General features: G+C 39.9%; 1 protein-coding gene across 9 annotated transcripts in view; it reads right to left on the bottom strand.

Moving 5' to 3' along the window:
* CSNK1G3 (casein kinase 1 gamma 3) overlaps positions 1–24,758 on the bottom strand; it is a 161,279-nt gene that overhangs the window by 20,392 nt on the left and 116,129 nt on the right. For 8 of the 9 annotated variants that reach the window (XM_032790756.2, XM_032790758.2, XM_032790759.2 and 5 more), the window contains 5 exons: positions 24,094–24,179; positions 23,883–23,967; positions 22,696–22,844; positions 17,992–18,087; positions 16,270–16,365 (listed from right to left, as the gene is read on the bottom strand). In XM_032790756.2, the coding sequence (XP_032646647.1) occupies positions 16,270–16,365; positions 17,992–18,087; positions 22,696–22,844; positions 23,883–23,967; positions 24,094–24,179 (512 nt within the window). Of the gene's footprint in view, positions 1–581; positions 646–16,269; positions 16,366–17,991; positions 18,088–22,695; positions 22,845–23,882; positions 23,968–24,093; positions 24,180–24,758 lie in introns of all 9 variants that reach the window. The other variant, XM_032790760.2, reaches the window with a different exon arrangement.

Genomic DNA, 24,758 nt, shown 5'->3' with positions numbered 1-24,758 from the left:
GGAGATCTTTTCCTCTTGGCTTACTGGATGAGCCAGCGGGCTGCAGTGACTGAAGAGCCTCACCAAGTGGCCTGCATTGAACGGTGTGTGTTTGCAGGCATCCTACTGATTATACATTTATATCTGGAATGGGGGAAAGTTAGAGTTTCACGTCTGGTTCTCAAAAACAGAGCAAAAGGGTATTCAGGTGAGCCCAGAACTTCTGTATCAAAGTTTTGTTTTTATTCACTGAGCATGAGATTCCCTCTTTACTCAATACTGATTTCTTGCCATCCTCTAGACCAATGGTTATTGATATTTTCTACACTGACTTCATTCTACAACAAAAAAGAATTGAAGAAACTCTTTTCCATATGGCCATAAAGAATGAAAGGTAGGCATGACAACCAAGGTTGACAACTCATTCTGAAGAGTCCTTAATGCTGATGGAGCTCCTACTAAAATATCCATCCCTTCTGCCCCGGAACCAACATATCAGTTGCCACTGCCAGTACTTGAAAGCAGTTGTCTGGGTGGCTGGCAAGTGGTACTCAGTTTGCTTCCAGTTGTACATCCAACTCTTCAGTAGACTATGCACTCACATCTTTAGCCTTCCCTCCTAGTGTTTTCCTGGAGTGGGATTCAGCTGACTCGTGATTTGATCACCTGGGGAAGATGATAGGGTTATGTATGGGGATTAGCTCATGCCACTCTTCGACAACATGTAATAGAAATACATATGGCTTGCATGTCATCATCCAACTTTGGGGAAATTATGCGATTTCAAAACTGATTTACAGTTGTTGGATAAGATAATGCAGTGTAAAAATTTTACCAGATGTTCCTAAAGCTAGCCAGATTTAGTCTGAACTCTACTGCATGAGCACCCACAAAAAGGAAGAGGAAAAAGGAAGGTTTGCTTCCATGGCATCAAAAACTCTCCACGGGCTGGTTCCTGCCAGTTGGATGTGTTCTTAGGGGCTCTTGCCTGGCAGGAGCTCCAGAATCTCTGGTAGCAGTATTTAACAAAGAACCCGGCAGGGTTTGAACAATACTAATGAGCAAAGAAGGATTTCTTGTGCTCTGGCAGAATGTTCTTTCCCATTTGAAGCCCCCTCAAGAGTTTGATCAAAGGTCTCCTGAAAAGTTTCTCATCTTTCAGTTATGCAATGATCCTGTTCTTGAGCAGATGGCAAAGAGTACATTGACCTAAAGCAGGGAAGGCATGCAACTTTTTCAAGGATTCCCCAACAATTTCCTTGTTGTACTTGTGGAAAGGGAGTAGGCACAGGGCTATTTCTGAGACTAGAATAGCCTTTTTTGTGATTATTTTCTTGAGCATCTTCCCCAGACCAAATTCAGGACAGTGAATCCCTGAGGACTTGCCCCCAAAGCAGGAGAGGATCCTTCCCTTTCAGGAGATCATATGACATTTTTAGAACTTTTGAGAACTCTCTGAAATGGTTTTATGGCAGGGAATGGAATATCTCCTGGAGCTCTAAGTCATCGTAAACCTTCCAACAAGAGTTTTGGTTAGACCATGAACTAGCAGACTGGGACTGAGAACACACATCACAGGCAGGAGGGACTCTGATGGTTGCCAAACCCGTTGCAACCAGCTATTGGTTGAAGATAACTTGCAGCAATGTAACAAGGAGTAGCAGCTCAGATTTCAGACTGGTGGGCTCCTTGCAGGTTTTTTTTTTTTTTTTTTAAGTCATCATAAAGACCTACCTAATGGGAAAAGTCTGCACCTAGGCCAAGAGCTCCTTAGTTCTAATACCTGTGCTGGTACTGACTTCTTCTGTGGACTTACACAAACCACAAGTACTCTGACTCAGTCTTCCCATCAGTCCCAAAACAACTTATGGTACTAATACTTCAAAGGAAGCTAATGTCCGTAAAATACTAAAAAAATAAAATAATAAAAAAAAAAGCAGGAGCACATTAGAACAGATTGTAGAATCTGTCCAAACTCTACATATCACAGCTTGACGGAGCAGGAGAAGTGAAATTATATAAAGTTAACTTTTGCATTTTCCTGATCCTGGGGCAGGTATGTGCTGGGTTGGTCCTCCAAGTAGTACTGGCTTGCTAATGGCCCCAGGGACAAGCACAGTATAAGGGGTCACCTGGCACTGCCCAATATGCCAGCAGCAGAGATGATGAGTAGTACAGGAGTTTTCATGATTGCTCTATGCCACTGGAGGATGCTTTCTGCACTGCAGTGATCCTCCCAGGGCTTGATACACCAAAAGTATGCAGCCAGAACCTTCTGGAGCTAAGGGTACAAAGTGGCTGCACCACAGAAGATCTAACCCAGGGGTCGGCAACCGATGGCACACAAGCCGATTTTTAATGTCATGCTGCTGCCTGCCAGGGTCCCGGCCAGTGGCAGAGTGCCATTAAAAATCGTGCCAGGCCCAGCCTGCTCTTCTCCTCCCACTGCTCTCTCCTGCGGGGCAGAAGCTTGGTCCTGCTGGCTGCTGCTGTAGGGCAGCCTCCACTGGTAGCCAAGCTCCCTCCTCCACTGCCTCTTCCTCCAGTGTGCTGGGTTCCTGCCCCATCTCCTCTCCTTCCCTGCCGCCGAACAGCTGATGGCCCTGGAGAGGGAGGGGGAGAAGCGGAGCCGGAACTGCAGCATGCTTGCTGCTCTGGAGAAGAGGCAGTGATGGGGCCTTGGGGAAGGAGAGTGGAATCAGGGCATATCCCCTCCAGCTCCCTGCCGTGTGCCGCTCAGGGCAGGGGGCTGGGTGCATCCCCACGACTCCAGCCCACACCCCAACCCCCTACCCTGACTCCTGAACCCCCCTTACATCCCCCCACAATCCATGCCCTGACTCTTGCACCCCTACATCTTCACCCCCACCCTGAGCACCAACTGGAAGCTCCCGCACCCCCCTGCCCACATTCCCACCTGCACCCCTCACACCAGGTAAGCGCTCCACACGCAAACCTCCTGCCCCAAACCCGAGCCCCCTCCCTTATTCTAGCTCCTGGCCAGACCCTACACCCCAACCCCTAGCCTGCTCCTTCATCCCCAGTCCTGAGCTCAGTGCACTCCCACCCTGAGCTCAGCGCAGAGAGAGAGAGGAAGAGAAGGCTAAAACCAGGAAGAAGGTAGGTACCCACTATGTGGGCAGGGCCAGGACTCCAGACCAGCAGTGGGCCGAGCGGGCCGGCAGCCAGGACCCTGGCTGTCAGGAGCCGGCGGACGGAACCCCAGACTGGCAGTGGGCTGAGCCACTCAGCCCACTGCTGGTCTAGGGTTCTGGTTGCCGTCCCCTTGCCAGCTGGGGTCCTGGCCACAGGCCCCACTCAGCCCACTGCTGGCCTAGGTAAATGGAAGCCCAGGCCGGCAGTGGGCTGAGCAGGCCAGTGGTGTAAGATCAGCACTTTAATTTAAATTTTAAATGAAGCTTCCTAAACATTTTGAAAACCTTGTTTACTTTACATACAACAATAGTTTAGTTATATAATATATAGACTTATAGAGACAGACCTTCTAAAAAACGTTAAAATGTTAAAATGTATTACTGGCATGCAAAACCTTAAATTAAAGTGAATAAATGAAAACTCGGCACACCACTTCTGAAAGGTTGCTGACCCCTGATCTAATCCTTTCAGTGGAAATACTACTCAAAAACTATATACAGAAATCTAACCCACTGCAGCTTGATATCACTACTCCATTTACAAAAAAGTCCATGGTTTTCCTGAATAATATGCATAAAAACAGCACAATCATTTATTTATTTTAGAAAATTACGATACCTCTGTACCCATAAACATGGATACACATGTTGCAGCTTGATGTATTCCAGCAAAACATTAAAGATTTTCATCAACAGCTATATAGTTTTGGTCTACCAGGATGACTTTTACCAAAACCTTAAAGTAAGGTTTGAAATCAAATGTGGTGTCGAGATGGATAGCTAAAATGAACTCAAACTACTCACCTATAAGTAAAAATGGGTCATTGTCTTCCAGATACCCCCACTTATGAAACTCCTGTAAGATATGGTACATGGCCCAAGCTAAGCATTTAATACCCTGGGAAAATCTCATCCCTGTCCTTAACTTAGATCGAAATTCTTCAAAATGAACCTATTTCTAGCATTATGAAGGGTTTTAATTCAAAATAAGAGCATAGATAGGGGGCACATACATCTCTGATTAGATGATGCTGGTTTTCCTCTAACCCATGTGGCTAGGTATGGCCTAATATTACCAGAACTAAGACATGAAGAGAACTTTTTAGAGCTATATTCCGGTAAAAGATTGACAGAGGGTTAAATCACTTAAGGTTTAATACAGCTTTGTAAGATATTCAAACATTGCAGCTCTGTGAATCCTCACAAGAAGACTTACACAACTATCAAAACTAACATCAGATGTTTATCATGTTTTAATCTCCATGTTCTGCATTGATTCTACACATCAGAGGACATATGGAACAAATTAATGAGCTACTTAATAAGCATAATTATTATGTACATAATCACAACATTAGGCTAAGCACTGACTGCTCTAGATTTCCATCAAACTTCCATCGCCCTCCTACAATGGATGAGAGATCAAGTTTAGTCCTGAATACTGATCCTCCAAAAGACAGCACATCTTCAGGCCAGTCCTATGCTTTCATTTTACCATATGGTTTGATAACATTTTCTCTTTGAGATGTTCTAAGTTAAGGGAAAAAAGCCTCACAAAACCATTGACAGATTTGTGTGTTCAGCACCACAATAAACAATTATGAAAGACAGGGAAACATAGCAAGCAATCCCTTGTTTAATTGCAAATATAAGAAACACTGCATTCTCTCGTCTAAAAAGTTCATTACTGAAGTCAGTCTATATACCTGACCAATTCATTAGTGGCATCATAGCTCATTATGTCTCACTCAATACACATCAATTCAAAACTAATTCTGCGATCCAAGGAGACAAGGTAATAGTTCATGTAGAAGCTTTTGAATTTGTAAAAATCTGGGGAAGGTAGTACAGTATAGCTAACAAGCTAATAGCTCTCTCCCTTGAAATATTAGCATCTTGCAACTGAGAAAATACTTATTCCTATTACATCAGTTATATAAACTTTCAAAAATGCTTTTACTCCCTAAACTCTTTCCAGACCTTCCAAATTTTGGACTCTTGAATCCAATCCTTTATCCCAGCTCCCTTTTTAGTGGTTCTCCTAGTAAAAAAAATGGAGGAAGAAAAAAAGGGGTAGGGAACCTTTTCTCTTCTGTATTCTCTTCAAAGTCCAGCCTGTACTAAAATACTAGGGCAAACAGGAGCAGATTTTGAAGCTCTGCAAAACAACATTGGTTGGAAAAATATTCTGAAAATATAATTTGGCAGGCCAAAAAAGAATTTGAAGACGAACTAGCAAAAGAATAAAAAATTAACAGCAAAAAATATTTTAAGTACACAAGAAGCAGGAAGCCAACCAACCAACCAGTGTGTCTATTGGACAATCAAGGTGCTAAACGAGCACTCAAGGAAGACATGGTCGCTGTGGAGAGACTAAATGAACTCTTTACATTCATTTTCGCTGCAGAAGATGAGGAAGATTCCCATACCTGAGCCGTTCTTTTTAGGTGACAAATCTGAGGATCTCTCCCAGATTGAGGGGCCAATTGAGGAGGTATTGGAATAAAGTAAACAGTAATAAGTCAAGAGGACCAGATGTTATTCACCCAAGAGTTCTGAAGGAACTCAAATATGAAATTGCAAAACTACTATCTATGGTATGTAACCTATCACCTAAACCAGCTTTTGTACCAAATGACTGGAGGATAGCTAATGTGATTCCAATTTAAATAAAAAAGTCTTTAGAGGTGACCCTGGCAATTACAGCCCAGTAAGCGTAACTTCAGTATCACATAAACTGGTTGAAACTATAGTAAAGAACAGAATTATTAGACATACAGAAGAACATGATTTGTTGAGGAAAAGTCAACACAGCTTTTGTAAAGGAAAAACGTGCCTCAACAATCTGTTAAAATGCTTTGAGGGGGGTTAAACATGTGGACAAGGGTGATCCAGCTGATACAGTGTACTTGGATTTTCAGAAAGGTCCCTCACCAAAGGCTCTTTAGCAAAGCAAGCAGTAAGTCATGGGATAGTAGGGAAGGTCCTCTCATGGGTCACTAACTGATTAAAAGACAGGAATCAAAGGTTAGGAATAAATGGTCAGTTTTCAGAATGGAGAGATAAATAGATCTGTACTGGGATCAGTGCTGTTCAACATAGAATAGAATATCAGGGTTGAGAGAGACCTCAGAGGGTCATCTAGTCCAACCTCAAAGCAGGACCAGTTCCCACCTAAATCATCCCAGCCAGGGCTTTTTCAAGCCTGACCTTAAAAACCTCTAAGGAAGGAGATTCCACCACCTCTCTAGGTAACCCATTCCAGTGCTTCACCACTCTCCTAGTGAAAAAGTTTGTCCTAATATCCTACCTAAACCTCCCCTACTGCAACTTGATACCATTACCTTGTCTGTCATCTGGTATCAATGAACAGTTTAGATCCATCCTTTGGAACCCCTTTCAGGTATTGAAAGCAGCTATCATTCTTTCTTCTGCAGACTAACAACCAACAGTCCCTCAGCCTCCTATAAGTATGTCGCGCCCCTAATCATTTTGTTGTCTTCCATGGACTCTTCCAATTTTTCCACATCTTTCTTGTAGTGTGGGCCCAAAATGGACACAGTACCCAGATGAGGCTCACCAATTTGAATAGAGGGAATGATCACGTCTCTCGATTTGCTAACAATGCCCCTACTTATACAGCCAAAATGCCGTTACCTTCTTGCAACAAGGGCATACTGTTGACTCATATCCAGCTTCTCGCCACTGTAACCCCTAAACCTTTCTGCAGAACTGCCTTCTAGCCATTCAGTCCTAGTTTGTAACAGTGAATGGATTGTCTCTGTCCTAAGTGCAAGACCGCATTTGTCCTTGTGAACCTCATCAGGTTTTTTTTGGCCCAATTCTTAATTGTCTAGACTCTCCTGTATCCTATCCCTACCCCCAGGTATCTCACTCCTTCTCATTTAGTGTCCTCTAAAACTTGCTGAGAGTGCAGTCCACGCTCCATCCTCCAGATCATATGAAAGAGTTGAACAAAATCGGCCCCAGGAACCAACGTTGGGGCACTCCGCTTTAACCAGCTGCCAGAAGACATGGAGCCCATTGATCCACTACCTGTTAAGCCCGACAATCTAGCCAGCTTTCTATCAACCTTATAGTCTTTCATCAGCCATACTACTTTAACTTGCTGGCAAGAATACTGGAGAGACCATATCAAAAGCTTTGCTAAAGTCAAGGAATAACACATCCACTGCTTCCCCGCGTATCTCCTCATAGAAGGCAATTAGGTTAGTCAGGCATGACTTGCCCTTGGTGAATCCATGCTGACTGTTCCTGATCACTTTCCTCTCCTCTAACTGCTTCAGAATTGATTCTTTGAGGACCTGATTCATGATTTTTCCAGGGACTAGGTGAGGCTGACTGACCTGTAGTTCCCCAGATCCTCCTCCTTCCCTTTTTTAAAGATAGGAACTACATTAGCCTTTTTCCAGTCATCCGGGACCTCCCCGGATCACCATAAGTTTTCACAGATAATGGCCAATGGCTCTGCAATCACATCCGCCAACTCCTTTAGCACTCTCAGAACTCCTTTAGCACCCTTTGTTTTCCTTTGTATCTGTTCACAAATGATCTGGAAAAAGGGGTAAACGGTGAAGTGGCAAAGTTTGCAGATGATACAAAATTACTCAAGATAGTTAAGTCCAAAGCAGACTGTGAAGATTTACAGAGTACTGGGTCATTAGGCAACAAAATGGTAGATGAAATTCAGTGTTGATAAATGCAAAGTAATGCACATTAGAAAACATAACACCAGCTATACATACAAAATGATGAGTGTCTAAATTAACAGTTACCATTCAGAAAAAGAGACCTTGTAGTCTTTGTGGCTAGTTCTCTCAAAACAACAGCAGTCAAAAAAAGCTAACAACATTAGGAACCATTGGGAAAGGGATAGATAATAAGACAGAAAATATCCTAATGACACTATATAAATTCATGGTATGACCACACCTGGAATACTGCACATATTAGAAATGGAAAGGGTAAAGAGAAGGGCAACAAAACAGGTATATGGAACAGCTTCCATATGAGGAGAGTTTAAAAGACTGGGACTATTCAGTTTGGAAACAAAGATGACTAAGGGTGGATATGATACAGGTCTACAAAATCATGGTGTTGAGGAAGTGAAGTGTTATTTACCCCCTTTACATAACATAAGAACCAATGAAAGTAACAGTCAGCAGGTTTGAAACAAACAAAAGGAAGTACTTCACACAAGCATAGTCAACCTGTGGAACTCATTGCCAGGCAATGTTGTGAAGGCCAAAACTATAACTGGATTCAAACAAAGAATTAAGTAAGTTCATGAAGGAGAGGTTCATCAATTGCTATTAGTCAAGATGGTCAGCGATGCAACCCCATGCGCTGGGTGTCTGTAGGCCTCTAACTGCCAGATGCTGGGATATGGACAAAGGGATGAATCACTTGATTATTGTCTATTCTGTTCATTCCCTTTAAAGCATCAGAAACTAACCACTGTTGGGAGACAGGATACTGGGTTAGATGGACCATTGGTATGACGCAGTCCGGCTATTCTTATGTTCTTACATGTAATGAAATTCCACCAGTAAGAAGCAGGTCTTTTGGCTAACTGGACAATAATGAATGATGAACAAAAAAATCATGAACAGCTTAATAAGGTCTTTACAAGTGCATAAAGTGTTAGTAATCCAAGAAGACAAGGAAACAATCAATCAGCTATTCAGCTGACATTTTCGGGAACTGACACAAACTTTTATGAAGCATGGATGTAGGAGGTTAACTAATGAACTGAAACAATGTACAGTAGGTTGCTTTCCACTAATGAAGTTATAAAAACTAAGAAAACAGACTGTCACGGATTTAGCCTTTTTCACATATACGACAGGATTATTTCAGAGAAGCAAAGGATTTTTCCTTCATCGATCAAATTACTAGCTGTCTTTAATGTGAAGTGATCAATGAAGGAAAAATCTTTCGCTTCTCTGAAATAATCCGGTGTTACTTAACATTAATGTGATCACAGTGGGCTGTTGTGTGGCTGAGATGTAACACACAGTAATCAATCAGGAATCTCAAAGGAACAGAGAAGTTTCTTACTGCACTTGGCACTCTTATGTAAACTAAAATGAAGATTTTCTGCAGACAAAATATAGCAACCTACATTTAAACTGATGATTCAACACATAGCTGATTTCAAGTATCAGTGCTGACTCATGAATTTACTTTCCTGCTAAAATTCAGCTGTCATCATTCACTCTGCAGAAAATTTCTATTTCAGATTAAGTTAAGGATGCAGCAAAAAAGCTGTAGTTTATAGAATTGTTGCTGGCTGCATGCTCCTGTTTAAAAAAAATTGAAATAATTAAAGATTCTCTATCATTAGATATTCTGGAGGAGAAAAATTTCTTGCAATATGAAAAACGACCTACTTTACATAACTATTGTTCTTTGAGATGTGTTGCTCATGTCCATTCCATTCTAGGTGTGTGCATGCCATGTGCACAGTTGTCAGAGACTTCTATCTTAACAGTATCCTCAGGGTGAGCTGTGGCGCCCTCTGGAGTGCTGAGCTCATGCATTCATATATCAGGTACCACTGGCCCTATGCCCTCTCAGTTCCTTCTTGCCAGCAACTCCAACAGAGGGGTAGGTGGGCGAGTAATGGAATGAACATGAGCAACACGTGTTGAACAACAACAGTTACGATTGCAGACTATGTGATTGTACAGCTGGGTGCATTCCTACCTGCATGTGTACGTGCAGAAGGATAGGGTGAGGGAACCCAGACTGGTGGAATGGACAGGCTCAGTGGGACCCCAGCACCACAGGTGGCATCCCAGAAGGGGGCCCAACCCATCACAAGCATGTTAAACTAAGTGTCTGATTGTTCCACCATTCTTCCACCTCTAGGCTTAAGTTATGGCCATCCTTTGGAGCAGGGGCAGGTGCCTCTTAAAATCGTCTGGTGAGCTAATGTGAGAGGGTCCCGCCACAGCCTCACCTGGATCAGGAGAGGGCCTGGGGCATCATCTCTCAGGGGGGAGGAGGGTCTTCGAGTGGGCACTTGCCCATCCACCCACCACAGTGTCCGTTTGCTCTTTGTGCACTGAGACAGTGCTGTCTGATGCTTGTCTGAAGCAGCAACTGAAATTGGTGTGAAGGGGGCACTGGTATAATTGCTGGCCATTGGCCTGCTGCCAGGATGGCATCCCGGAGATGGATGCTGCCTCAGGAGCCCAGTGACCATGCTGTTGTTTTGGCAAGGAGCTGAACTTCCCCTCCATGCTGGAAGAATCCCGCCTCCAGTGACCACAGCGGGGCCATCAACGCTTGAGTCTGGCAGCTGTCACCATGGGTGAATGGCGACTTGAATAGGCGGACCAATGCTGGGAGCAGAGGGAACAGCACTGTGTTAGGGAACATTCCTAGGATCTAGGTGATAGCGATTGATGTCATAGAAAAGGTCGGCAGGAGGAAGACCAGTGCCAACCTACGGTGACCAGCGGCTCCCTGTGGGTGAGTCACGACAAGAGGGCAGAGACTGGGAGCGCGGTGCCAGCGAACTGAGGCAACCTGAGCTGATGCAGAGACTGGGATGCGGTGACAGAGCTCTGCCTTGGCTCCAGTGACTGGCGACATTCACTCGCCATCTGGGAAGCTTTCACAGCTGGCTTGCCCTCGTGGGGAGCCTTTGCTGGGTCCATCGCAGCACGCGGTGCTGGCTGCACTGGGATAGTCTTTTACTCTGAGCACTGGAAAGGTGCAGACTATGCCATAAGTTAGTTCCCTACTGCTGCCTGGAGTTGGTGGTGTATAGAAGGTCCCTGAGGGGATGTATCCCCATGTGGCTCTGGGGTGGGCGGGCAGCCTGAACAGGGTCCTTTCCTGATGCCCCTTGCTCCTTCTTGCTCAGCGCTGCGTCCCACTTTTTCTAATTCTTTTTGGGCACTGCTGAAGGGAAACAGTGCTGGGGAGACCCTGGTGCCGGGGGTGCAGTACGCACTGAGACTGAAGTGCTGGGAGTCGTGTCCAGCCGAGATGGCTCCAAGGAGGGCTCTCCAATGGTTGTCATGCTCTTACTGTGTCCTAGGATGAAAATTCTTACAGACGTAAGACTTTTCTTTTACATGAGATTACCCCTAGCACTTCAGACAGCTGCCAAGGAGGTCACTAACAGTCAGCGCAGGGCTTAAAACCCAGAGACTGGGGCATGCCCTGCCTCGGGCAAAGTCCCTGCCAGGACCCTAAATTACTAACTAATTACTAACTACAGTAAACTAAACTATTTACAGTTCTAATACATGAAGTGAAGAAAGAAAACTGCTGAACACTTGTGGGAGGTAAGAAGGAACATGAGCGCAGCACTCCAGAGGGTGTCACAGCTGAGCTATGGATACCGCTAAGGCAAAAGTCTCCGACAATTGTGCAAATGGGTGCGCACATACCTAGAATGGAATCGACATGAGCAAGCATTCGAAGACGAACCTAACATTTTTCAGTATTTAACTGTTTCTAAAAAATAAAGGTGAGCTTCCTTCAAATTTCAACATCTTTGGTTCGTTCTTTTTTTGAGGACTTAGAAGTAGTAAATTTAAAAGTGTGTTAAAGCAAAATTAGAATTTTCAGATGCTGAAACAGTAACAAAGTTATAGTATACTGGACTGTCAAATATTGCATGGCAGAACAGAAACCATATTTGACACTAAGTTATTTCAGTGTATGGTACACAGCATTTCCCACCATTTCAATAAAATGTCTATCATATTAACATGAACTTAATTCAATCTCCAATGAAGTGGTAACAAGAGTAGTCGGGCACTGAATATCAACAATCCTATTCCTAAATATATTTCAGCAGCAAGATAGAAGTTAAAAGCATATATCTGAAATCACAGCTATGTACAGACAGACTTGTATTAGTTTACCCAACATTCACTTTGTTAAGTCCTAATTCTTACAGAACTCCTCTGTAAACACATTTTGTACACAAACAATACACCACCACAATTAGCACCTTTGTTTGCTGTCTCAGAGGTACCAAGAATAAAAATAAGTCATGAAGAGTGAACTAGTTTAGAGGTGGTCCTCTAGAATGCATAAGGTGATTTGGCAGAATACAAAGCGCATATAAGGTAAGTCTTTTCCCACCACTGCTCCCATAGCACCTTACAGAGCAATAAATCCAATTTAAAGAAATACTGTACAACTTCACTGAACCTTTTATAACTTCTGTCCTACAATATACAACCTTATGGCTTTGTCACACAAGACACTCAGGAAAGTTAGGACAAGTCATCTAAAGATGTGAAGTTAAAATGCATTAAACAATTGCATGGATACTCTCATTCCTGCAGGGGATTAAATTGAAGCAAAGCATAGCCGATTCTCTTTTGAATACAAGGCTTTAATGCATTTTAACTCCAAACCTTTGGTTAACTCCTCAATTTTTTTTCACTGTAGACAGGACTTAAAAGTACTATAGCTAATTGTTCAAAGGAATCTAGGTTACGGTACTAGATTAGCCAATGCTCTAATTTACTGGCCAAATTTGATTTAAAAAATTCAGTTATAACTGAAAGATATACATGACAACACTTATTCACAATATCAAACTCTACCGTAAGAAAAATAATTAGCATCTTACATTATTTCACAGTATCTGCTACTAACATACATTACTAATCCTTTGCCACTATATTACAAAAACAATCCATAATTCAATAGGTGTGCAGATATCTCCTATACCAGAGGTTCTCAACCTTTTTCTTTTTGAGGCCCCCCCAAAACATGTGATTAAAAACTCCATAGCCCACTTGTGCCGCAATAACTGGTTTTCTGGATATAAAAGTCAGGGCCAGCATTACTGGGTAGCAAGCAGGGCAACTGCCTGGAGCCCCATGCCATAGGGCCTCCATGTAGCTACACTGTTCAGGCTTCACTTTCAGCCCCTGGTGGCGGGGCTCAGGGACCTGGGCTTTAACCTCACTTGGTGAGGCTTTGGCTTTCTGCCCTAGGCCCCAGCAAGTCTAATGATGGCTCTACTTGGACATGCCGCTGAAACCTGCTTGAGGCTCCCTATGGGGCCCTGGACCTCTGGCTTAGAACTACTGTCCTATACAACATCTAAGTTTAAAAGCAATGTGACAATTTAATACTATAGTTTCACTTTTAAACTAAGCTTTTTGCAGCAATTTAACTTTGCTGCTAGGTGACCTAAAAGGTCTGAACTCTTGCAATTTCTGCTTTCCACTATTAAAGAATTAAATAAAAATTTGCTATTGCTCTGTATTTATAGGGCACACTGTCACCATTTCCTAAAAAAATATTTTCTTTTTTTAAAGGTAAATACTGAATTTGCCCTGTAGCTTTAAATGGACCAAAATCTTAAGATCAATTAAAAACTGTTCTGGTGCGGGTCATGGTTTTTTTGGTTAGAAAAAGCAAAATATTGAAATTTTTCTCAGTAAATTCTGGGATTGTTGAAATAATTATTTTGAATGAAGTACTGAATGTGCCATAAACTAAATAAACCAAATGCGCCAGAACTAGGTAAGTTCATGAAGGATAGGTCCGTCAGTGGCTATTAGCCAGGATGGACAGGGATGGTGTCCCTAGCCTATGTTTGCCAGAAGCTGGAACGGGCGACAGGTGATGGATCACTTGATGATTACTTGTTCTGTTCATTCCCTCTCGGGCACCTCGCATTGGCCACTGTCGGAAGATAGGATATTGGGCTAGATGGACCTTTGGTCTGACCTAGTATGGCTGTTTTTATGTTCATAAACTATTTGAAGTGTTCCACTGATATGTTAAAGATAAATAGAAATATTTCTTAATGTAGCCAGAAGGGACTTAAGAAATCTCATAATTGTATCCAGTTTAAACTCAATTCCAATGCTAATTTCACATTCTAATATGGTTCGAGGAGACAAATCAACTACTTTCCTTTTTAAATTTATTTTATTGATATGAAAGAGTTGCTGTGATCAGAACACTGGTCTGATGTTCAAACTGCTTGTTACCAGGAAGCTATGTAGTTTAGCTATACATATGTATAAAAAATAAGGTTTAGCTCAACTAAATCTTTGATGAGTTGCAAAATTCACTTTATTTTATTCAATTAATTTTATTCTAAACAAACAAAAGCTTTTCAAGCATCAGTTTAGAATTTTGCAATGCAATTCAAGACTCAGATTTTTTTAAAGGTGCAAAAAACTTTTTGTATAGAATTAACAGGGTGAAGTATGCAATTTTGTTCCTGATCTTTGCCTTAGAGGAGAAAAAAACAAAAGATATTTTAGAAAAAACTAAAAAATAAAAAATAGATGGAGCTCTCAGTCTCATGCTCAAAAAAAGTGTATTGAATACAGCTCCAAGGAAAATACACGTTTCATACAACTTGTTGTTATAATGCTAAATTATTATGATTTTGATGGACATGAATTACCGTATATACTCGATCATAAACTGGTTCGTTTATAAGCCACCCCCCCACAAGATAGATAAGTAAAAATGGAAACTTTTTATAACCCATTCATAAGACAACCCTGTAATTCAGGGGTCAGAAAACTTTGGCCTCTGGGCCATCAGGATAAGCCACTGGTGGGCCGAGATGGTTTGTTTACCTTGAGCGTCTGCAGGCACAGAGTTAAACAAAGTGTCCCGGTGCACCTGCTGCTTACCCTGACAGACTGGGACAGCAACTGGTGGGGAAATTTTTTTTTGTGGAGGAGTAGCTGGAGGTCAGAGGAGTAACCCCTGTGACCCCCCCCCCCATGACTGCATCCCTGTCCCGGGACCCCCACGCTCTCCCCATCCTATCCCTTCTCACCTTATCTGGGGACGGCCACAGGAGGATCTCTCTGACCTGGCTGGAGCTGCTCCGGCAGGCTGGGCAGCACAGCCGCAGCTTGCTCCAGTAGGCCAGATTGGGTGGTGCAGCCGCAGCATGCTCTAGATGGCTGAGCGGCGTGACCGCAGCCTGCTCTGGGGGGCGGGACCAAGCAGCATGGCTGCAGCCTGCCAGCCCCGGAGCTGCAGCTGGGAGGAGAGCAGCATGGCCAGAAGCAGAGAAACTCTGGCCCCGCCTCTTCCCTTCTGGCTGTGCTGCCTCTCCTTGCTTCCTCTGTTGGGGGGAGGGGCTGTGTCCCACCTCTCCCTCTCTATACCCGTTCATAGGCCGACCCCCTTCCCTGGTGCTTCCCTTTTTTACTAAAAAAATTCAGCTTATGAATGAGTATACACAGTACTAAGAACAGAGTGCATGCATATAAATGGGGCAGCTTTCAAGCCATCTGATGTGACAAGTATCTTCTTGATTCTTGTGCCCTAAATTTTCTAAGAATTACTGCAACCACATACATAAGCAAAGCAAAACCTGGTTGAAAGTTACAAACATCTGATAAATGAAATTAAGCATTCAGGAAGAAAGAAAGAGTTTGGACTATAACAGGGTCTGGGTGGGGAATTAACATGAGAGAATGAGTAAGCATTCGACTTAGACAGAAGCTCTAAATTGGCCAACCTTAGTAAATTAATCCCCTCAAGCTACTGCACTGTGAATCATACTTCATTTGAGCATTTTGTTGGCTGGCAAAGAAACATACAGCTGTCACTGCTGCGCACAACTGAGCAAACAAATTAGTGAATTCAAAAACGTCCTGAGTACACCGCTTTGTTCAAATTTTGATGTGATAATTTCTGTTCAACAGAAGTGGGTTATTATGTTTTTCACTTGCAAGTGGAAGTGCAATAAAATTAGCTTTCTAGAGGCTCTTTAGTCGCTATGTATAACTACATTCCTCTAACATCTTAAAGGGATGGCATACATCCCATTACTGTCTGAATATTTTAAACTACTGTTCTTAAAAGCAAAATCTAAGACAGTGCAAAATTATCAGAACCCCTCCCCCCCATCATTTTTAGTTTTCTACAACAGGCGTTTGTAGAAATTCAACATACAAAAAGTCAAACTTTCTGCACTTTCCTTTTCCAATTTGGCAGTTGTAGAACAAAAGGAACAAGGGAATGTAATTATGGACACAACTATGAAGCAAACTTTTCCGCTGAAAACAAGAATCATGCCAGGAGTTACAGAGGAATAGGTTGCAGAATGTGGAAATAATTAGTCATGCAAAGAAGCAGAAAATACCTGTACCGAGCCACCATGTCTGTCAGCTGCAAGGTGAGCTCTCAAGTGATGGGGGTTGGCCTGCTGGGAGTCCCAAGCTGCCCTGTGGTCTGCCGACTGCCAATTATATAATTCATTAAGCATGGAAGAGGAGGAAAAAAACCCAAAACATAGTAAACATCTCATGCTTGTATTACAATGTGACATAAAAATCCCACAGGAATACAACACAAAAACAGAATGTAACCAGCTATGTATATATGCACATGAATGTAGATAGATACATGTTTAAACTTTGCTATTTACTATAGCTAAAAGTTGTAGAGTGGCTAAAAATGAACAAAAATGTACACACTCAAACATGAACTACCAGACAGATTAAGAATCTGGAAATAGAAGTAAAACAATAAACACAAATTAAAAAAACAAACAAAAACAAACTGTTTTTTTATTTTAAGTAATTTCAAAATGGTTAGAAAGTCACTTGGGGTATGCAAAATTTCTCTCAAACACAGCAATATAATTAAAAGTATCATGGATACTCCAGAAGAAAACAAAAACTCATGATTACATATGCTCAAAATACAATCTGTTCCAATTGCACATCACGCATGTTATATTAACTGAAAATATACGTTCAACAAATGCCTGTATATTCCTATATTGTATATTCCTACCCTTGCATCAACAAAGGCCTGAAATTTTCTGAGAAACAAATTAAAGTATAAAATCACAATACTGATCAAAGTTATCAGCATACTGTAATTCTCCACTAGTTTGGCACTAGTATATCCTTTAAATAACTGATTTTTGTACAGAAACCATAAACCTTTTAGGGCAAAGCTTTGAAACCAGCCACCTAAATTATGTATGCAAATCTCATCTGTATGTATAAAGTGGGTAACTACATGCATATACACTTTTTTTTTAAAACCAGAATAAACTGCATGTGCATATGCACACACACACATATGCACATACATATATATGGTGGGTGAAGTATATCAAAGTAAAATATGATTTATATATTTTGTACAGATACCATTTCAACCTTTACATAAAACCGTTATTGATCTGTAAGGAAGTACTTAAAATACATTTTTCTCATGACAACATTCTGGTAATATCACCTCAGAATTGTACATGCTATGACCACCAGGTAACAAGTGAATTAAAATCTTAAGCAGTCCATCTGTTCTTACAGCCTATGATTGTGCATTAAGTATTTTCTCTAAGAAAAACTTAATACTTGAAACAAAAAGTCTAGAATTCTCACAAATTTTACTGCCTTTTGAATTTACTAAGGTGGCAGTAAATTATAAATATGATGGGACAAAAAATGCAATCTTAGGAAAATGAACCCTTTAACACTAGTGGGTGAGTCACTGTACTGGGTGCAAAGTAAGAGACTAAGATTAAACAGAAAAACTAAGGAAGAAAATACAAGCAATGCTCCTTAGGATGCAGTTGATCAAAAAACACAAAAGGCTCCCATTTATTCATAATTACAACTTAAAAACACAGCGCCCCTTTATAACCTTTATTTAAGGCTTACAAACCAAAAACATTCATGCATTAATAAAGGCTACCTTCAGCAAACAGAGAAAAATGGACAGCAGAAACTGGAGTCAATTTGAAAATGTGTAACACAAGCAATAGCAAAGCTGTTTTGGCATAAAGAACAAACTTTATAAAAATGATGACATAAAATAATGCTAGTAAAATCTTAGGTGAGCAGCATACCTGATTTTTGGATTGTTGCATCTTATCTCTGTGCTGATGTGCTTCTCTGTTTGATGACAGTGCAGGGTCTGAATGAATTGAGCCCACTGGAGTAGGCTACAAACATAATATATTATGTAGCAAATTGTTAAAAAATATTTAAAAGTTTTCTATATACCAACAATTATTGAATTGTAATCCAAAACATGTTTCTGAACCTGCCATGGAAATGTACAGAGATCTGGCCATACAAAACCAACAGTAAGTCATGAAGCAGACCCTCACTAATTCTCAGACTTGGTAATTCCTCACGAAAACCAGTAACATACTCTCCCTTCTCAAAAATTTAGGAGCAACTTGCTGTAATGATGCCCAGTGATAAAGACTTACTAGACTATGACGTAATGCATTCACTAGTACGCTTACGACGTGATAAGTTACTGTAAACTGGTCCAAATAAAAGCAGAAAGTTCATTTTGTGATGAGTTCCTTGAATTTTTGTTTTCTTACATTTTAATTTGAAAAGTTTGCCACTACTCCAGCTAGAGGTGTTGGTCCCACTACAGTGAAAGTTGCATGAAGTATCCATTCTAACCTATTTTGTATCAGTAAAAACAATGAGAAGTCCTTGTGGCACCTTAGAGACTAACAAATTTATTTGGGCATAAGCTTTTGTGGGATATAACCACATCATCAGAAGCATGGAATGGAAATACAGTAAGCAGGTACAAATATATGGCACATGAAAAGATGGGACCTGCCTTGCAAAGCAGGGGGTCAGTGCTAACGAGGCCAATTCAATTAGGGTGGATATAGCTGTCATAAACAGCTGTCATAAACAGATAGCTAAGGGTCTCTTTCACCTGGAAGGGGTTAACAAACAACACCTGACCAGAGGACCAATCAGGAGACAAGTTACTTTCAACTCTAGGTGGAGGGAATTTTGGGTGTGGGTCTTTTGTTCTGTCTCTGTGTGCTCTCTAGGCTCTGAGGGTCATCACATGTCTCTACAGGCTCTCTAATCTTCTGATTCAAATTAGTAAGTACAAAGGTAGAAAAACAGTATAGTCTTTTACATTGTTTTTCAGGATTTGCAACTGTGTATCTGGCTGGTGGAGTTTAATGTGTATTTAGCTAAAAGTATTTTAAACTTGAATTCTGTCTGGATAAAGCTGTTTATCCATTTCCTATAAGCTAATCAACCCTGTAAAATTTCATCTTGATTACAGAGACAATTTTTATGTTTTTCCTTCTTTTATTAAAGTTTTCCTCTTTTTTTAGAATCTAATTGATCTTTTGGTTATCTTGTATAAGATCCAGGGAAGGTGAATACTCACCAGGGAATTGGTGGGAGGAGAGAAACCTGATCTCTCTGTGTTGTGTTTCAAGGCATTGAAGCACGGTAATCTTTCCTAGTGTCCCCAGGGTGGGAAGAATCTGGGAGGAAGGAAGGAGGGGGAAGGGAAAAGGTTTATTCCCCTTTGTTGTGAGACTCAAGGAATCTGAGTCTTGGGGTCCCCCGGGGAGGTTTTGGGGAGACCAGAGCTTATCAGGGGCTCTACCCTAAGTCCTGATTGGTGGCAGTGCTATCGGATCTAAGCTGGTAATTAAGCTTAGAGGATTCATGCTGGTACTCAATATTTTGGACGCTAAGGTCCAGATTTGGGAATTATACCATGACAATGGCCCATTCCCAACAGTTGATAAGAAGGAGTGAATATCAATAGAGGTAAAATTACTTTTTGTAATAGACTATCATTGTACATGTACATTGGCCAAACCAAACGGTCTCTATGCAAAAGAATAAATGGACACAAATCAGATATCAAGAATTGTAACATTCAAAAACCAGTAGGAGAGCACTTCAATCTCCCTGGACACTCAATAACAGACTTAAAAGTCGCCATTCTTCAACAAAAAAACTTCAAAAACAGACTACAAGAACTCGCAGAACTGGAATTAATTTGCAAACTTGACACTATTAAATTAGGCCTGAATAAAGACTGGGAGTGGCTGGGTCACTACAAAAAATAATTTTCCCTCTGTTGATATTCACCCCTTCTTGTCAACTGCTGGGAATGGGCCACATCCACTTTGATTGAATTGGACTTGTTAGCATGGACCCCCTGACTTGGTAAGGCAACTCCCATCTTTTCACCTGCTGTATATTTATACCTGCTACTGTATTTTCCACTCCACACACCTGATGAAGTGGGTTATATCCCACAAAAGCTTATGCCCAAATAAATGTGTTAGTCTCTAAGGTGCCACAAGGACTCCTTGTTGTTTTAACCTATTCCAGTTACTGATAGCTCCCTGTAAGATTTCAGGCTGAAATCTTCTATGACTAATCTCTGCCATCTTTGAACGTATGAAGAAAAAAAAGATTAAGTCACTTTGAATGTGAACACAGTGTAAATAAAAGATATTACCATTTTACAAATTTTCTTATACTCCTTTTATTTATTTATTTATTTATTTATTTAAAAGAGACAATCAAAATGGCTGAGGCTTGAAAGATACAATTTTGTCTGGGAAGAATGCTTACTGAAAAGCAGTGCATTTCATTGTTCCAGAGGAAATCTGAGTTCACCATTTTATTCGCTTTTTAAAAATTATTTACCAACTATTCACAATGGAATTTTTTCACTTAGTTTGTAAGATGTGTAACTAAGGAATGATTCACTGAGGCTATGTGCAAGACCAGCTTAGCTAAGTAGTGAAAGCTTTATAAAGTTACTCAGGACAAAAGGTATGTAGGGACTCAGGAAAGCTTCTGAAAACATTTTAAGATGCATAGCAGGGAGCCCCACTTTGATCATGCCCAAGGAAGGTGTTCCTTCCTATACACCATCTAAGCATGTGTGGGAGAAGGCATTCTGGTGATGTATAAATAGTTCCAGATTGTGGAATTTAAAACACACTTCAAATTTGTAGAGGCTAACAGAATTTCCAAATCCTAAACAGGGAAGCTCCTACCTTTTCACTTTAAGTAAAGAAAATCTATAGAAAGATTATATCTGTACAATGTTAAACAAGCATGGTTAAGTAATCAAAGACAGAATGTGCCAAATAAAAGATTTCAGATGTTCTCAAACTTGGACTGTTCCCTTCTGCGTGCTACAGAATATTAACTTTTGTTAAAAGCTACAATACATTTGTTGCTATAACTTTATGTGCTGCATACTGCAGTACTATGTATATGCCATAATCCTATAAAATCGTGCATATAAAAAGCACACAGTTGTTTCATAGGGAACTGACACATACTTTCCTACACTTAAGAATCAATTATGCACATGATCAAGGTTAGCTTTGAAGTTGCTATTTCATCCCTATATACATTATTGCATGTAAGCAAGGATGAAGAGAATATATATCCTCATATTATATTGTTGGCTCTTCTAAGCAGAGAACGCATTTAGTTGTGTTTTTATACTGTTTAGCACAACAGGAACCTTATCTGTGACAGGGCCCCTAGGCACTATTGCAATACAAAATTATTGTTATGTACAAAATACCCAAAACAAAACAATGTTAACTGAATGTTATTTGCGTTGCAAAGCCAAGCTCTCAAAAGTTAGAAAAAGCCAGATTAACAATTAATCTAATAATAATAATAATAATAATAATAATAGTGTAGAGTATGACAATCTTAGTAAAATATGATAGTGAGAATAAGTTACCCAAATATGTAAGTAGATAAGAATATGTATATACAGGAATATGACATTAAATTTAGTATAAGTGAAAAGAGAAGACAGTGTTACAAGATTATTGTAGAAAAAATTCTATAACCCAAATACAGAATTTTGTAAAAGGAAAGCTTAGAAGTTGTAGAATATTGGAGCATAACTTAGACTATGTTTTCCATGAGTCTTTGACTGACTTTCTGTCTGGCTTTTCTTAAAAAGAAGTTTGGGGTTTTTTGGCCAAAAATTGAATTTTTTAAATTTTTCAGTGAAAAGTTAGAAGTTTCTACAGATACTATCCCCCACCATTTTCTGATCAACTGAGACCCTAACTTTGGCGTCTAATCCTTTAGTCACACGCAAACTTTTCTACTGTTCCTGACAGTAGTAAAAAATGTTTTTAAAAGGACATTTTTATTGAATAGTTTAATGAGGTACTTAGAATCTCCTTCAAGCTACCCGTCTCAGGAAAAGCTTGAAAGCAGCAGCTCATGTGCCTGTCAGGCTGGACAGGGAAGATGTGCACTTTGTGACATCAAAGGGAATGAGGCTTTAGTATAGTTTCCGCTATAAACCTCAGATGCTGAGAAGTGATTTCTCAGTTGCTTAAAAATTTGGGAAAAATTCCCCAAAATGAAACAACCACACACTCCCAATGACGACTCTGTCCTTGCAAAGTTTCAAATGACAAACTGTTACTTAAAAAATGATGAGAGTTCCTACAACCTCCTATTATAAAACAGCGGAAGGAATTTTATTTGATGTTTAAAAAAAAAACACCACTATACCTCTGGGAAGAGACTCAGTAAGAAAAAAATCTCAGACCAAAAGGTGATATTTCATAAATTTCACAATACATAAGAACAGGGAATTACAATGGAAACTATTCTGCAGCTTTCACAAAAGTAGCTTGACTCATAATCTTAGTAAATTTTATAATGTACAAGAAAAATCATATAAATATTAAGACTAACTACTATAGTTAAAAAACTGGTTAGACAAAAATACAGCATCTTTGCTCAACTGAACTCACCAGCTGTTTCCCAATCCAGTCATATTCATAATCAAACATATAGCCCTTCCGATCAAATAAGTCAGTAAAGAGTTTTCTTAAGTAGTCATAGTCTGGTTTTTCAAAAAAATCTAGCCTTCTTACATAACGCAGATATGTAGCCATTTCCTCTATACAAATGAGAAATATTCATAATTGCCATTTCTGTTTTATTAATGGTTAAACAATTACATTAATCATTGATACTTAAAAACAAACCAAATATATCTTTAGCTTTCTATATAAAATTCAGATTGATTTTATGTCATGTTAATTTACTTATCAGTTTAGTTTTCATGTTCCACAGCAGTTAATGCACTTCTCCCTTTGAAACAATTATGCACCAATTAACTTTATGTTCATGAGTATCCCATTGAATTTAATGGAACTGCCACATGCGTAGATGTTTGCAGGATGGGAGCCAAATAGACCAAAAAAAATATCAACTTTTAAAAATCATGCTAAAATCTATCATTACTAGACCCGAGAGGTTAATATATCAGAAAACTTTTTTTTTCTTTTCTCCCCCTTATTTTGTGTATTTGAGAGAAGTTTCTGTTTAGTCAATTTCATGGGTGCGTCTGTGTAGCAAGTCAGTTTCATATACCTCAGTCTTTTACAGAGAAATCAGGGAAATAAAAAATCTTTTTGTATAGGAAAATGCAACTATAATACTACAAGAATTGTTAGGGGGGACTCAGAGGCAGGAGTAATGCCCAAAATAATGAGTTACATGTAGTTTAAAGTAAGTCAACTTCAAAATGATGGTCATCTACCAATAAGAAAAGTGTTACAATAAGTATTTTTAAAAAATATTAATCTGCTTTCTTATAGATGAAAGGGAGACCAAAATTTTATGCTTCATGGCAAACTGATCACTACCTGGAACTGGAAATAAACTTCCTCCCCTCTTCTCTCCTCCCCATATAATGTCAATATATTGAACAATAAGTGGTTTTGGGCCTCTCTCCTAATCCTCCAGCTTCAATAACAGCCAGTGACAAAACTCTGCGATGTTTCATTATATTTTAAATTACATTCATTACCACATTATATTATATGTATTTGAAAGGCATTTTTCTTAGTAATGCACACAGTCCTACAGTATTAAAGGATTTACTGCAGCGTGATTTTAAACACAGATTCTTCTTCAGTAACACAGTCATTACCTGGAAAGTTTTCACACAATACTTCGATAGGTGTTGCTCGTTTTGTGTCTCCAATTTTCTGATAACGTTCTTTTAATGTATCAGCCTATGATGTGAAAGATATAAATTTATAACTTCAGAAAGTATTTTAGGAGACAACTTTACTAAGGAAACATCATGGAGAAGATAACTTTTTTAAAAAAAGGAGAGATGAAGATATTAAAAGCACTACCTTTAAACCTTGCCACGGAAGGCTCCCTCTGAGAAAATACATAAACATATGTCCTAAAGCTTCCAAATCATCTCTTCTACTTTGTTCTGCAACATAAAATAAAAAGGTTATTAGACCATTACATCTGCTTAATGCATACTTTAATTTTTCACGTGATTTAGAAAAAGTTTTAATATATTCAGAAGTTTAACAATGTAAAGTTTTATATTAAAGTAGTACACATTTTTGCCTATTGTGGATCCTATTAAGAGCAGAGAGTTAAACAGAAAATGCCAATGTAGAATACTGGTATGTTCATTTTACTAATACAAGTCATTTTTTTAATAAAATGAAACTGATCTGATATTTAAAATTATACTTTCATTAAACATGTCCACATTTTTCAACTATGTTAAATTAGAACAATTTAGGTCTGTCATTGAACAAATTTCCTTCTTAAAATGATGAAAATTAATGTGATACATGGAAACAGTAATATTTGTTCCCCATCCATCCACTTAATGGAGTTTTTTTAGGAAGCCGAAGGTTTTATTGGGGATGAAAGAAGTCTTACATGGAAAAAACACAGTTACTCACCTTTGTAACTGTTGTTCTTCGAGATGTGTTGCTCATATCCATTCCAGTAGGTGTACGCGCCGCGCATGCACGTTCGTCGGAGAACTTTT

The sequence above is a fragment of the Chelonoidis abingdonii genome, chromosome 6 (genome assembly GCF_003597395.2).
Source record: "Chelonoidis abingdonii isolate Lonesome George chromosome 6, CheloAbing_2.0, whole genome shotgun sequence".
Lineage (NCBI taxonomy): Eukaryota > Metazoa > Chordata > Testudines > Testudinidae > Chelonoidis > Chelonoidis abingdonii.
Note: the sequence above shows the minus strand (reverse complement) of the source record. Positions and strands in the feature narration are given on the sequence as shown.